General features: G+C 36.3%; 1 protein-coding gene across 9 annotated transcripts in view; it reads left to right on the top strand.

Annotated features, from left to right (window-relative positions):
* The window catches only part of CYRIA (CYFIP related Rac1 interactor A), a 54867-nt gene that overhangs the window by 33094 nt on the left and 7567 nt on the right, over positions 1-14206 (top strand). For 4 of the 9 annotated variants that reach the window (XM_039568795.1, XM_039568797.1, XM_039568798.1 and 1 more), the window contains 7 exons: positions 3575-3654; positions 11198-11319; positions 12206-12311; positions 13338-13474; positions 13559-13636; positions 13912-14028; positions 14123-14202. In XM_039568795.1, coding sequence (XP_039424729.1) covers positions 3582-3654; positions 11198-11319; positions 12206-12311; positions 13338-13474; positions 13559-13636; positions 13912-14028; positions 14123-14202 — 713 coding nt within the window. In that variant the 5' untranslated portion in view covers positions 3575-3581. Of the gene's footprint in view, positions 1-508; positions 1505-3306; positions 3387-3574; positions 3655-11197; positions 11320-12205; positions 12312-13337; positions 13475-13558; positions 13637-13911; positions 14029-14122; positions 14203-14206 lie in introns of those variants that run through there. The other 5 variants (XM_039568796.1, XM_019282194.3, XM_019282191.3 and 2 more) reach the window with 5 other exon arrangements.

Here is a 14206-nt window from a genome sequence, read left to right as displayed (position 1 = left end):
TAATCCCTCTAGAATGTTGAAACTAAATCAGTGAAATTTTAGGAACACAGTTATGTGTTGGAAAACCAACCTGTGATATTTTGTTCAAAGCTAAGATTTTTAAACATGCTACTGGAAAATGGTAAATAAAATGAAAAATGCTAAATGTGCTTGCCTGTTCATTGATGGGTTATGGTTTATTTATGTCTATGGGCTACTAATTAAGTGATGAGCATCAAAAATCAAGCAATGAGCTTTAAAATGTCAACAGTAGCTTAAAAGCTATTTTCTATATGCTTATGTAATATCTTAGGGTAAGCTTTAATGGTTTAGAAAGCAATAGCGAAAAACAAAATGCAAACATCATTTTCAACATGTGATAATTTTAAAAGCGTAGTTAAAAGTTGAAATTTTAAGGGATTTAGACACTAAAGAGAAGCAGCTAGCATTTAGTGTTGCGGCATCAGCAATATTTTTATATATGCATTGAATCTCAGTTCAGCATTTAAACTGATTTTACAGTAAGTAAAATAAAATGCTTTCCAGTTTAATGAAATAGAATTTTATGCTCTTCTGTTAAACCTTTGTGATTTGCTTCTGTACCTCAGCTGTTATTTGCATTTCTCCTGCAACCACAGTATATATATTGACCTGCTCAGAGTGTGTGCCATTAGTTACTTTGAAATCTCATTAAAATTATCCTGGAGGTGACTTTCAGTTCCTGAGGTTTGGAGTATGTTATTAGAGTTTTTAAGGAAAGACAGTTTGAAAGAGCCAAGTACTGGAAAGCAGCAAGCTATGCAGAATTAAATAATTCAGTTTGAGGCAAAGATTTGTGTTTATTAGCACTTCCTTTAAGGTGAAGTTTGGCCCTTTAATTCGGAATTAAAAACTTAGTGTTGAATAATGAGTTACACTTGAAAGTGAAAATTTCTTGGAACCAGGTATTGCTTTTAGTTTGTTTTTTTAGGAAACCATAAAGAAATTACATAAAATCATAAATAATTAAAACATGTTTAGCCACTGCCTGAGCCATATTTTCTAGATGTTGATGTTGAATATGACTATTTTTGGGGTTGTTGTGCTTTGAAAATAGATGGTGTCAAACCAGAGCCTTGAGGATCACTGGAAAATGCTGCCTGCATGAACACTTGTACATAAGTTTGTGGTAGGGTTCTGTTTCATACTTGTGACCTGAATAGCTGGATCAGTTTCTACACAGGGATTGAAGGAGAGGGAATAAAGTGAAAAACAAGCTAGGAACTACAACAAAAGTTCCGGTACAATACTCAGAAATCTCCCAAGCCGAGATGTGCTGTACTTATGTAAGAAGGATCAGAGGCAGAGCTTGGGCACATGACCTCAAGCTACTCAATGCAAATGAGGGAGCGTATCCTCAGGTTTTTGGCACAAAGGGTTCCTCGCTGTTCGAAGCATGCTATCAGCTAAACCAGTTCTGGATGCAGTGCAAGCTTTGGCAGTAGAAGAAATGCTTGGATACTCTCTGAAGATTGAAGGCGATGAGGTAAGATGTGGCTTAGAAAGAGTTGAAAGTGAAGAATCCAAGCTGAGTCAGTCATTTAGATTGTGATAGTATTACATAATATAACTTTATCTTTCAAGGTTATGAAAAGGAAAATAAGTGTGTGTACGTTACCGTGTTTCTTCTCGCTGATGCTGATAAAATGTATTATACCAGTGTGATGAAGATGTTAAATTATTGAAGATACAAGTTTTAACACTGCATAAAATCTATTTTGCTCCGTTTGCATGTTTTTCCCCTTTCTAGGCTAATCAGAAAGTCAAACTCAGTTTATAAGGTGCTGATCTTGTTCAGAAAGTAAAAGTGTAAATATTTTTCCAGCATATAATGAATGTAACTTTACGAATAATGGAAAATGTTTCTTTATGTTTCAATTTTGTATATGCAAGATGTTGCTAATTACAAAGGGCTTGACAGTCTGCTGACTGGATTTGTTCTGGAGAGAAAATTTTGAAGTATTAAATGCAAAACAAAGCCATTTATTTATCAAAAGCCTTGCTTACATGAAACTGCATGTTCTGAACAGATTATTGATTAAACTTATATCATTTTATGGTATGACTGTGGCTGCTTTGAAATCTCCAAGCCTCACATTACTTTCCTAGGTTTTCCTGATGTAGAAATACATCCTTTATATGCACATAGAAATTAGGGTTGATGGTACTTTTCCTACTGTAATACTTGTGGGAAAACTTGAAAAAAGCTTTGTCTCCTCATGTGGAGTATCAGCCATGTACATGCTTAGAATAATTTTTTATGATCTGATCTCTTAAGTGGGAAGAGATTTAAACTGAATCGCAGATGAACATCAGATGTGAGCCCCAAGAGCCATGGTTTAGAGTAATGAGAATATTTCTCTTTGAGGCAAAAATCAGTTTTCAATCTGTGTTTTAAATCTAAAATTACATTTTTCTACATCCCTCCAGGCAGATCTCTTTATCCTGATATGTGCTTTTCATGGTTTAATTTTTCTCTCTTCTGAGTAAAAGTTTACGTTTGACCAAGAAAGCTCTACTTTTACATAGTTTTAGAAAAACTTATCTTCATAAGGACTGCACTGGTAAAAAACATTTCTTCAAATCTACTTCCTTTTTATCTTCCATAGAGACTTGCTCTTTGAGAACTGGTCACTTTTCCTCTTGGGAGTTGTTCATAACTTGAAATGCAAAGAATTCCAAGATGATAAAAGATAGGAATAACAGATAAAAAGAGTACAAAACTCCCCTTTTTCCTGTCTTTTTTTTTTTTTTTATTGCATGCTTACATTTTTAAAAGCTAAAAAGCTTTTTAGCTGTCCTTTTTGATAGAATTTTATAGTAATATATTATAAAATCTTACTGATTGGAAATAACTAGATTTTTTTTTTCCCTTATAGTGAGTTATTTTCCTAAAATGACATGGATTTTTTTGCTGAAGATTCTAAGACCTCAGTTTTTACTTTGAAATTATATTCAGTAATCTGGAGTCCAGCAGTTTAGAGAATTTACAAATAGAGATGTAGCTCTGAGTTTGTTTCTCCTGCTAAGTAAATAAACTCATAAATATCTGTTTATACACTGGGATGTTATCCTGATGTTTAAATTCCAATTTGTTGAATAGAATTATTTCAGTGTTTATCTGAGGTCTTCCTCTTTCTGCCCCCATGCGTAAATATCATGACCATCAAAATGTTTCTCTTGGTCCAGAACTTGGCAAAATGTTGAATACATGATGCAGACTGTGTCAAGCCCTTAGCTGTATGAGTTTACATGTATAACTGTTTATGATTTTGTTGCATTTACTAGGTTTGCTGGGATGGGTAATCTTCTTAAGGTCCTTACCAGGGAAATTGAAAACTATCCACATTTTTTCCTGGATTTTGAAAGTAAGTTCAAACAATTACAAGACAATGAGAGAATCTTTTCCCTGACTTAACAGCAAACTGAAGAAAAACTTTTAAAATCTAAATGCTTACAGTGTGTATTTTCCAGCACAACCAATCTGTCCAAGTCCTTGTCTCTAAAATCATTTGTTCACTCAGGACTGCTTTTCTCTTCCTTTTCTATTTTTCAGGAACCAAATGGGAAATCTTTTAAAAGTTCTCACTTGCACAGAGCTTGATCAGGGGCCAAATTTTTTCCTTGACTTTGAAAGTGAGCAAAGCTTCTTGCCTGGCTTGCCTTCTTTGCTTATTATTTCTTAATAAACTGCATGTGCTTATGCATCATAAAGCAATTCAAAAGGGATTTGCAAACAAATCAAATTACAATTCAGTAGAATACTGCTTTTTGATTTTTGTAAAACCGTACAAAATTACTTCATTCTGAGCAGAGAAAGGTAGATATGCAAGTAAAACCCTATCTTGAATTAAATTCAAAACATTTATGAGCCATTGTTAAATTTACACATGAATAAACTTGTTCTCAACTTTCTTTAACAAATCAGGGCTAAAAAAATTATGATTCTTTCTTGAACGGAAATACATGTTGGAAATAAAAAGCTGAAAAAAAAAAAGCAGTGGAGGTGGAACTACTTTTCTGGGATAATAGTTTCTAAAAAGTAGTGAAGTGGTCAAAGTGTATGTGCTTGATTGCATCTCTCTTAATTGCATGGTTATCAGTTTGCAGAACAGTATTTCCCATTCCAGTTTTCTTGCCACATCTATATATGATTCAAAGCTGTTTTCACTTTTGCTGACTACAGTTTCCCTGCATGTACTTCTAGACACTGTTAGCAAATCCCTTAATATGGGTTTAATCTGTTTTCACTACATACGTGAAAAGCATTTTCTTTGAAACACTAACAGTGTGTGATGTTTTCTCTCTTAATACCTCTATTCTAAAAAAATAAAGAAAAGCCAAAAGTTTAAAGAAAATCCAGTGTTTTAAAATACTTTCCTTTTGTAGCATGGTTTCAAAGAGCATTTCAGGTGATTATACACATATTTTGTCATCTTGAAATAGTTTTGTTCTTTAATCATTTATTCCTGAATTATTTTTCTGAAAAGAGTAACTGACATTCTGTAAGTGTGTATGTCTGTGTACACTCAGAATCACCACTTCCAGAAGTCATTTAGACACATACTTAAATCTCATGAAATTGCTCAAACCTGCTTGCTTAGGTGAGAGCTAGAATGTATGACTGGAACTGTACACGTACCTTTATCTTCTCATCTAGATCTTAATTACCTCATTATGAAAAAACAGTTTTAAATGATGAGAAAAAGGTTAATTAGTTAGTTTGGGTTTAGGAGAAGGTACCATGAGCCATGGTATCTTCTCTGTCTGTAAAATTTGAAAATTTTACTGTCATCCCAGGATGTCAAACTTATATCCAAACCACCACCTAAATTTTTTCTACCAAACTTTTGAGGGCCTCGGCAGTGCCCTGTGGCTTTGCCAAGCTATTGTGAAAGTTTTCAGCTGCTCTGAGCTTCCAGGTTTAATCAGCCCCATTGTGTCCTTGTTGGCAAGAATGTGTTCCTGACCCAGGCTGCAGGCTTGGCAGGAAACAGCTGGCCTGGCAGCGGGGAGCCTTGGTAGAGGTGGTGGTGAGAGGGGGAAATACTGAATCTGTTGCCTTGGCAGTGAAGGTTGGTTTTTATTCCAAAAGCATGTGGCCAAGAACTGAATGAAGCCCCCTCTCCCGCAGGAGATGCCAGTGGTTAGGGCACACTAGTAAGGCACATCTACCTGGAGAGGAACAAAACTGTCGGCTCCAAATTTCAGGGAGTTTCATGCTCATGAGTGAATGTTTAAAAGTTTTTCTCACAAAATACAGTCCCAGAGGTTTTTAGTGGCACAAAATCTGTATTGGCTCAAGGGATGTGACTGAAAAGGGCTATGGTTCTGTGCTTTGGTCTCCTTTAGCTCTCCTGCTTTTTTGGTCTCCTGGCCATTGTGAAGTGGAAAAGGACTCTCTGAATGAGTGAACACGGGTCAGAGTCTGGTGTGGGCTTGCTGGACGTGTGGCCTTCTGTGGCCTGAGCTGTCAGTTCAAGCTCATGGGTGAACATGATCACTACAGTTGGCTATTCGGAGGATGAGGGGTGTGCTGAGCTGATGTTTTACTGTATTCATTATTTGCATCAGCATATTGCTTTCTAGTCTCTGTGTGCTTTTTCATTAGCTGGCTACAAAAAAAAAAAGAACAAAGAAGTTTGACATCATCTCTTTTCCCCTACTTTTGTGCAGGTGACCACACTGTCAGTTGCAATTCTTTTTAACACCTAAGTTTATTCTTCAATCCAAACTGGAAACCAAGTTTTGTAACTTCATGGTCATACTTGAAAAAACTTGAATCCAGCATTAGTTTCAGTTTATGCTGTAGAGCAAAAGCAGTTCTGTTTGGTCCCCAGTAATAATTTTAGTTGAGCAGTTACGCTGGGTCTCTGGAGAATAACATTGTCCATGCAGGTGGAAAGGCCTTTTCTTTGAGGGGTATCGCAGACTAAATGCATTCAGCCAAATTATTCTTTTTTAAGGTCTACTGAAAGGTTTACATAAAGAAAAATAATTTCATCCTTCATAGAAAGTGCACCATATTGCTATTTTACACTTGGATCTTGATGGGAATATTTTTAATCAAACTGCTACCTCTTAGGTTTGATTATATACACCACTTACTTTACCTTAATTCCTTCTTAGCTCTCAGTTTGAAAATAATGTTAGGAAAAGTCTGGCAAATCTTGAGAGTCTGGATTTCAGGATTCCATGGCAAATTCTCTTGAATGGATTTTGTCAGTTCAAGAACTGTTTTGTTCTCTAAATTTTGACCTTATTTAAATTAGTTGCAGATAAATGAATTCTGGGTATCTGAGCTCTTTCTGCACAATTTTAAAATTGCTCTTTTTTTGCAGAAAATCTATTGTCAAATTACTGCTGCCTTTTTCAGGCAAAGTAAACAAATAATTCCACATGAATTCTTGGAAGTAATTTGAAAGTGGAGGCAACAATTTGTTTCAAATATAAAAGACAAAAGTTTATAGATTATTTGGAGGACATGTCCTTAAGTGACACCTACAGTCCCATCCTCTCCTCAAATACTTTTTCTAGACCTCTCAAATCTTATTGTGAGCAGGTTCTTTTTTTTTTTTTTTAAATTTTGGCTAGGTGGACTTGATCCTAGTTAAATCCCTCTCATCCCCTTCACGAATCTTATTTTCTAGAATTCCCTCACATGCCCAGAAAGATTCATGAAATTTTTAGTTACTGTTCATGTATGATTAAAAGGGTCTGTTATTAGAACGTGTCTGGCAGCAGAGCAACTGCCCACTTTTTGTATAATAGGCTATTAATTAATACCCTTTCTGCACAGACAGCAAGGCTGGGGATATAGTTGGGGTCCAGCCTGAGGGAGGGTGCGCTCAGTTCCTGAGCTGTGGAGTGTCCTGAGCCAGAAACTGCAGCTCAGTCAGAGAGGTGCTGTGTGTCCATCCCCTGTCTGATGGAGCTGAAGCTGGGCACTGATCTCCCTGGCACAGCACCCTCCCTGGAGCCAGTATTAACAATTTAGTGAGTTTAACTTTATTCCAGCTAGTTTAGAAGGACTGAGATTCAAAAATCCCTTGTAGCCTGGGTGGGGTACTGCTTCTATCCAGTACTGGGTGTTCTTTAATGTATGGAGTATAGCAGGTTCTGGTACCCTCTAGAGTGCATTACTCCCTGTAATTGTAATGCCTTTGCTCATTTCTAAGAGTTTTTCTTTTAATTTTTGTCCCAGATTGCCATGGAAAAAAATCATCGTCATGGTGATAAATCTGAAATAGGACTTTAGCATTATGCACTAAATATGTGTACTGCTCTCTAACTTGCTGGCTGATGGAATTATTTGCCACATTCAGCAGTGGACAGGACAAGAAGAGCTGAAAGCAGAGCCCATGAAAGCTCTTGTTTAACTTGCTTTCTTTTGCTATGTTGTTGAGGCCAGAAGGGTACAGTATTTTTATGACAAATATGATTCTACATTCACTGAAGTGAAAGAACTAACCAACCTCAGTGGGAATCTTCTTAATCACCTGAGGGTGGAATAAAGTTCTGAGCTTTTGATCTGCATTTCAGATTCAGAAAGGGAGTGTGAGTTGGAAGTGCTTCTTTTAATACTGTTGTTAGTACTGTTCATAGTACTGTTCTTTCTTCATTAAAATTAATTACTGAGATATTGTTACACTTCATTTGGTATTGGTAAATACCAAATGAACACATCCTTTCTATATTTAGTCTTGTCCTATGAGAATTAATGTTTGACCTACCTAGCAGTTTCTATGGTTTTTTTCTAATGCACATTTGGTGAAGGATGAGGTAGATACCTTACACTGTTAGGAGGGTTTTCTGAAACAAATGACAGGTATCTTGCTAAGAAAATAATGATGACCCCACTTTCATGCTTCACCATTCACCTGAAATGCTTAATGCATCCACAAATGAATTGTATTGGGTCCAGGTTTCTGCCTGCTCTTTATGAAGTCTGTAGTTCCATACAAAATATGGCATAGACCATGTGTAAATGTGAAAAAGAGCATGTGTTCATGGAATGGATGAATTACCATATCCTGATTTTTTCTGATGCAGCCAGTGGAAATGTATTTCTCTCCAGAGCTAAAGTTTTCCAGTTTTGCTGGTAGAATCTATATATGGAAGATTCAAGCCTCATCTGACTCATATTAATTTGATACAGGATACAAACATGTAGTTGTTTGGTGTAGGGTTCACATTAGAAACATTTGTCCAAAGGGAGGTAAAAGGGTTCTTCTCTATTTTGTCTTATTAAAGACAGAATACTCTGAATGCTAATCATGAGTACTCTAAAAACTCAGACTTGAAATGCAGTGAGTCTGGCCATTATGGTAACTTGTTACTGAGAGGGCTTGGAGTCACTGTAGGTTAGTCAGTAGCAGTGGTTTCATTTAGAGATGGGCTTAGGTTCCTGAAGCACTTGCTGATTCTCTGGTGGTCTGGGGATAAGAGGTGAGCACCTCCAAGCAGTGATTCCACACTGTGATTCAGGATTGGCATTTTTTAATTGAGAGCAGAGAAACTAGCTTTGGTTTCATTGGAATAAAAACCAGTTTTAAAAGCCAAAATCTGTCATGAAGAAGTCTCGATTTCTTTTAGTTGCTGTTGCTATTATTGTTGTTGTTGTTGACAGTAAGATGAAATTGTTTTCAAAGTGATCCATTACAGTTATTTTAGCTGACCATTTTTGGCAGGATCTTCTTGTAAAATCCCTTTTGAAACATGGCCATGGTCTTATCAGAACATCTGATTGCATAACTTTTATTTCATAAATAAGATGCATGCTTTTTTTAAAAAAAAAGCCTGAATCATCCTCCCTACCTTTCTTTTTAAGCTAAATACTTCCAACATAAATATAAACTGCATCCGCAAATGCAAGCTAAGCCTGTTGCTCTGGAGCCTTTGCAGTCCTTTTCCTCTCCCTTCCCTTTCTTTCCCTCTTCCACATACCTACCTGCCTCTTGCCCCTTCTTCCCCAGGTGCTGGGATACTACAGAAAGCTCAATGAGTTTCAAATATTCCTCCTTCCACCAACTTCCAAAAGATGAATTCAGAAATTTTGAAAAACGCTTACAATAAAGGGTGTTACTAAAGGCCATTTTGAAGTCCCAAAGTGCTAGGCCATCTATAACATTTACATCCCCCTTATGCACTAGTACTTTTAAAGCAAATAAATTGTAAAAATTAACATAGAAGTTCCTTGTAAACCAACAAGGTTAAACAAGATGCTTCAGGTGACCTGCACATGCAAATTTTACATTCATGAACTGCCCTAACAAATTATTTATTCTCTTGTGCTAGTATTCACTCAAAATGTTATTTTCATTAACTAATTTAACTATTAAAATACCGATACTGATTTTTATGTGACTCCTACCTTCCCCTGCTCTGTTGTTGTATGGTATGTAACTGTTTTGCAGGATCTCTTCTTTCGTTCTTAAAGTCAGAAGGGTTTTCTGTTTTGCTTTTTATCACAAGGTGGCAACCGCCTTATGGTGTGTACCTGAGATTTCTTGCAGCTTGAGGAAAGAACCAGTCTGGAACACTGTAAATTTAATGTGACTGATGGGTCAGTTCAACAGCCATGTCCCAGATGGGATTTTCCTGTGGGGACAGTTTTTTCCTTCTGTGCTCATTTCCCTCACTTCTTGAAGGATAGTGGGATTTTTAGTTACATGAAGTATTTTGGCTATAAAACCCAGCTAAGTTCAGTTTATGTTTATTTTCACTTTTTAAATAAGATAAAGGAAGACTTCCAGAATAAAAGGAAAGTCCAGTCAGTATTACGTGCCCAGTTTTGTTGGACTCATGGTACACAGGAACTTGGGAAGGGTTTTAAGTACGAGTTGCTTTGGAGCTGCAGACATGTAAATCTCAGCCATTTGTGTCCCATTCATGCAAGGTCCATAGATAACTTGAAACATTTAAATAAATTATCTGAACCTGAAACATCATGGAGAGAATGCCAATTTTCCATACACTCCAGTGTGAACCAGTGCTTTTGTTTCTAATGGGGACTGGGTAAATGAATCCCATTCTGATACATTAGTAGAAAACTCTGTCAGTTTTCTTAAGGAGAGTGAGACGACTAAATAGAAAAAGTATTTTTAATATTTCTTGTCTATTAATGTAGAGATGAATACAGTAGCTTGTCCTAATTGGTGAGCTTTGAACTGAACTTACCTCGTTGCTTTTAATTCAAACAAGTAGTCTTTAAGTTCTAAGACTCAACTTCAAGGTAGTTTTTTTCTTTCATAAAAATTAACATTCTATCTTTACAAGCTAATGCAAATCTAAGGGAAAAAAATAGTTTTGTCTTTGTAGAAATCTGCTGGGACAATGTCATTGTTCCTTCACATATAGACTGCAATCCCATATATAGGTTATCCAGTCTTTGGTCAGTGCCTGTCATCTTTATGTTTTAAAGCAAAAGAAGACAGGAGAACTCTACCTTGTCTAATGTGTTAGTGTTCTGGGGATAACATCACTCTCTGGTGTCACACTGCTGTGTAAATCCCATAGGAGGAGATTTGAATAGGAAGATTGATCTACTTTCAAATGTCATTTCTCTCAACAATAAAGGTCTACAGGTCACTCACACCCTGAAAACTGATTACTGACAGAGCTGGATTTATTTTAGTGGCATGAATGATCCCTGACATACATGAGGAAAAAATTATTTTTAATAGTACTGTATCTGTGTTTTACAAAAGGAGAAATAAATTACCCTGGCTAAGGAAGCCTGGAGGAAAGTCAAAGTGGAGCAATATCCCACTGCTCCATCCATTGAAAGGCCTGATTTTATCCCCAAGCTGCAAGAAAAGTGAGCAATTTTTTGTGATTGAGCCATGGAGCTAGTGAAAGAGAGGGACTGATGCATTATCCTATTTTCTAATAACATTGCTTTATGATACTGCTGCTCTTTAAAATGCTGCATTTTGAGAAGAGGCATTATGAGCCAGAGCATACAAAAACTGTACTGTTTTTCCTTCCTTGCTATAAAAAGCAGAAGCTTGGATGTTAGCAGAATGGCAGTATAATTGTATATTTGAAAAAAACTTCATCAGAATGGAGTTACACACAGTTAAGCTGGATGTGGTATTGTTAAGTAGAACTGAGTAATCTTGCCATTTGTACTGCAGCTTCCTTTTGACTTTGTGCATTTTGCTTTTCTCATTCTTAGATGCACAGCCCACGGATGGAGAAAGGGAGGTCTGGAACCAGATCAGTGCAGTTTTACAGGACTCAGAAAGCATGCTTGCAGACCTTCAGGCTTACAAAGGAGCTGGACAAGAAATTAGAGATGTATGTTTGTTAATTACAGTTTTTTTGGAAGCAAAATCAGGCAAAACTCGATGTGTTCCCTGCTTCTGTTCTCTGTCCAAGCACATTCTATGAACTCAAATGAATATCTCCTTAAAATTGTATTTATAAAATACGTAACAGATTGTGCATAACATTAAGTATAAAGCTCTAATTTGAAATCATTAAATGATGGCTGTTGGAACTTCTTTCAGGTTTTCTGTTAGTAATTAGTTATTATTTTTCACTTCAAGAAGCACCATTTCATATACCTTGTTTCATGTATCTCATGGCAGAAGTCAAATTTGAGGACATGGAAGAATACTCAGGTGTCAGAAATATATGATACAGAAAATTGTTCTTTTGTGTAAATGGAATAATGAATCCTGGTAAATTATAACTTCACATCCACTTTAGAGGCATCTTATTCTGTGAAACTGGTCCTGAAGTAGAATTTTGAACTGTAACTTCGAATTTTTCTCAGGTGACCAAAACTTTTCCTTCATCAGATTTGCAGATGCTCGTAGTGTGAGCTGTTGGTTACTTAAGAAACTCAGCATATTGAAGATTTCAAAAGCATCAAAACCTGAAAAGAAGGCTACTTTTGCAACCAGTAGTTACATAAAAGGTTTTACCTGATGCTTCTACAATAGTTTTGCTCCCAAAAGAATATGTCAGTGGTTCACTGTAATGAATGATTTTAAAACAGTATGTTACAGGGGTGAGGGAAGGTGAAAAACATGGTATTTTTTGGAATCCTATGCAATGTAGTTTCTCAGAGTTCTTCCATGCTTTACAATACTTTTTAAAATAATGTAGAAAAATTCCAAACCACCTCTTGCTTGTTATTCGTTTATCACCGGTCTTTATGGTAATATTTTCATTTCAGGCAATACAAAATCCCAATGATATCCAGCTGCAAGAAAAAGCATGGAATTCAGTCTGTCCCCTGGTTGTAAGGCTAAAGCGCTTTTACGAGTTTTCACTCAGACTAGGTGAGCCCTGTTTTAGTATGTACGTTTAATAAGTTTTTTATATAAAATGAAAGAGGAAGTTTTGTCTTTCCACAAGCTTTTAAAGAGTTTTAGAGTTAATATTATTTCTGTTTGATATCAACAGACATTTATCTGCAATTGCATTTATCGAGGCATCTCTTTAATCTTAATTTCATAGTTTGTTAGTTTGTCTATATTACCTAAATAGCATACAAGCAAAAAACATGATAAAACTATAATGTTTTTCACTGTTTCCTGCCACTTTTCTGCACTTCACTGGTCCTTGCTGGACTAATGGAATTTATTTTTTGTAATTTGGATCCTTTGGAGTTTTAGAAGGAATGTAAGCCAGTAATAGTTTGAGACTTCTTAAAAGCAGGGATAATGGGGAAAGAGTATCAATAAACTCACAGGGTGAAAATCTAAAGCTGGATGTGTTGTACACTGACTTTGTCATCCCAACAGACACAAAAGGTGATGTAGTTACTTTTTGAATTAGGATTCTGGAATGCAAATATATGTATGAAATGAGAGGGCTCCCAGTGCAAGGGAATTCTTCTACAACGTCCTCTAACTATGTCTTTCACTTTTTGAGTTATGCTAGTAATTACAGGCACAGAAGCTGATTTATATTGCTCTCAGTGCCTAAGAGTACACTTTTAGTAACAGAGATGCCAGAATAATCTCTATACTGAGCTGTTCGCTAATTGAGGAAGATGAAAGTGCTGGATATCTGAATGCAAGAAAAATGCTTCCACTAGCATTTTTGATAGGGATCCCAGATAAAGGGTGACAAAAATGGAAAAGAGTTCAGTGATACAAAATGGAGAGAAAATGGCAGAGCCTGAAGAGGGAGGTGTCTTCAATTAATGCTTCTCACTTCAGAATAGTAAGAAAAACCACTTCTGTTATGTCTCTGCATGTTTGGAGGGTTCCCTCCCTTCGAATGCAGTATCTTTAGATATGTAGTTAAAACTTTGTCTTTGTGTGGACTGACTACAATTTGTGCTTCTGATTTTTATTCAGAGAAAGCCCTGCAGAGTTTGCTGGAATCCTTGACATGCCCTCCCTACACTCCAACTCAGCACCTGGAACGGGAACAGGCTCTAGCAAAAGAGTTTGCAGAAATCTTACATTTTACTCTTCGTTTTGATGAACTTAAGGTTAATAAAGTCTTTCAATACATGTTGACTTTTGCTGTGTATTTTGAACCAAAACTGATTATTTCCTGTTTTTCTTCCTGGAAGATGAGAAACCCAGCAATTCAGAACGACTTCAGTTATTACAGGCGGACAATAAGTCGCAACAGAATAAACAATATGCATGTAAGTAAATAAACTCTGATGTGCTGCACACAGTGAGGTATTTATTTATCAGGATGCATTTATGCCATTTGTGGTAAAGTTTTTGCTTTTGATTCAGTAGCTGTCATATTCTCTCCTTCACACTGAGAATTAATCAGCAGTCCGGATGAAGTGATTAGAGAGAACTATTCATGCAACAGTCTGCTTGCTGACATGAACATGTACTGTATCTTTTTCTTGCTGCTGGCAAGATTTTAAAGAGCTTTACTGACTATTTTTTCTCCTGTTTCCATCAGCTAGACATTGAGAATGAAGTGAACAATGAAATGGCCAATAGGATGTCCCTGTTCTATGCAGAGGCCACACCAATGCTGAAAACCCTCAGTAACGCAACAACACATTTTGTGTCAGAAGTACGTAAAGGGGGAGAAAGGTCTAACACAGACATTCTTGATTTTAATTTTAAAAGATAGTTTACTGAACATTGACTTTTTCTTACCCTTCCAGAACAAAACGTTACCAATTGAAAATACAACAGACTGTCTAAGTACTATGGCCAGCGTATGTAAAGTCATGTTGGAAACACCGTAA

The sequence above is a fragment of the Corvus cornix genome, chromosome 3 (assembly GCF_000738735.6).
Source record: "Corvus cornix cornix isolate S_Up_H32 chromosome 3, ASM73873v5, whole genome shotgun sequence".
In the NCBI taxonomy this organism is placed as follows: domain Eukaryota; kingdom Metazoa; phylum Chordata; class Aves; order Passeriformes; family Corvidae; genus Corvus; species Corvus cornix.
Note: the sequence above shows the minus strand (reverse complement) of the source record. Positions and strands in the feature narration are given on the sequence as shown.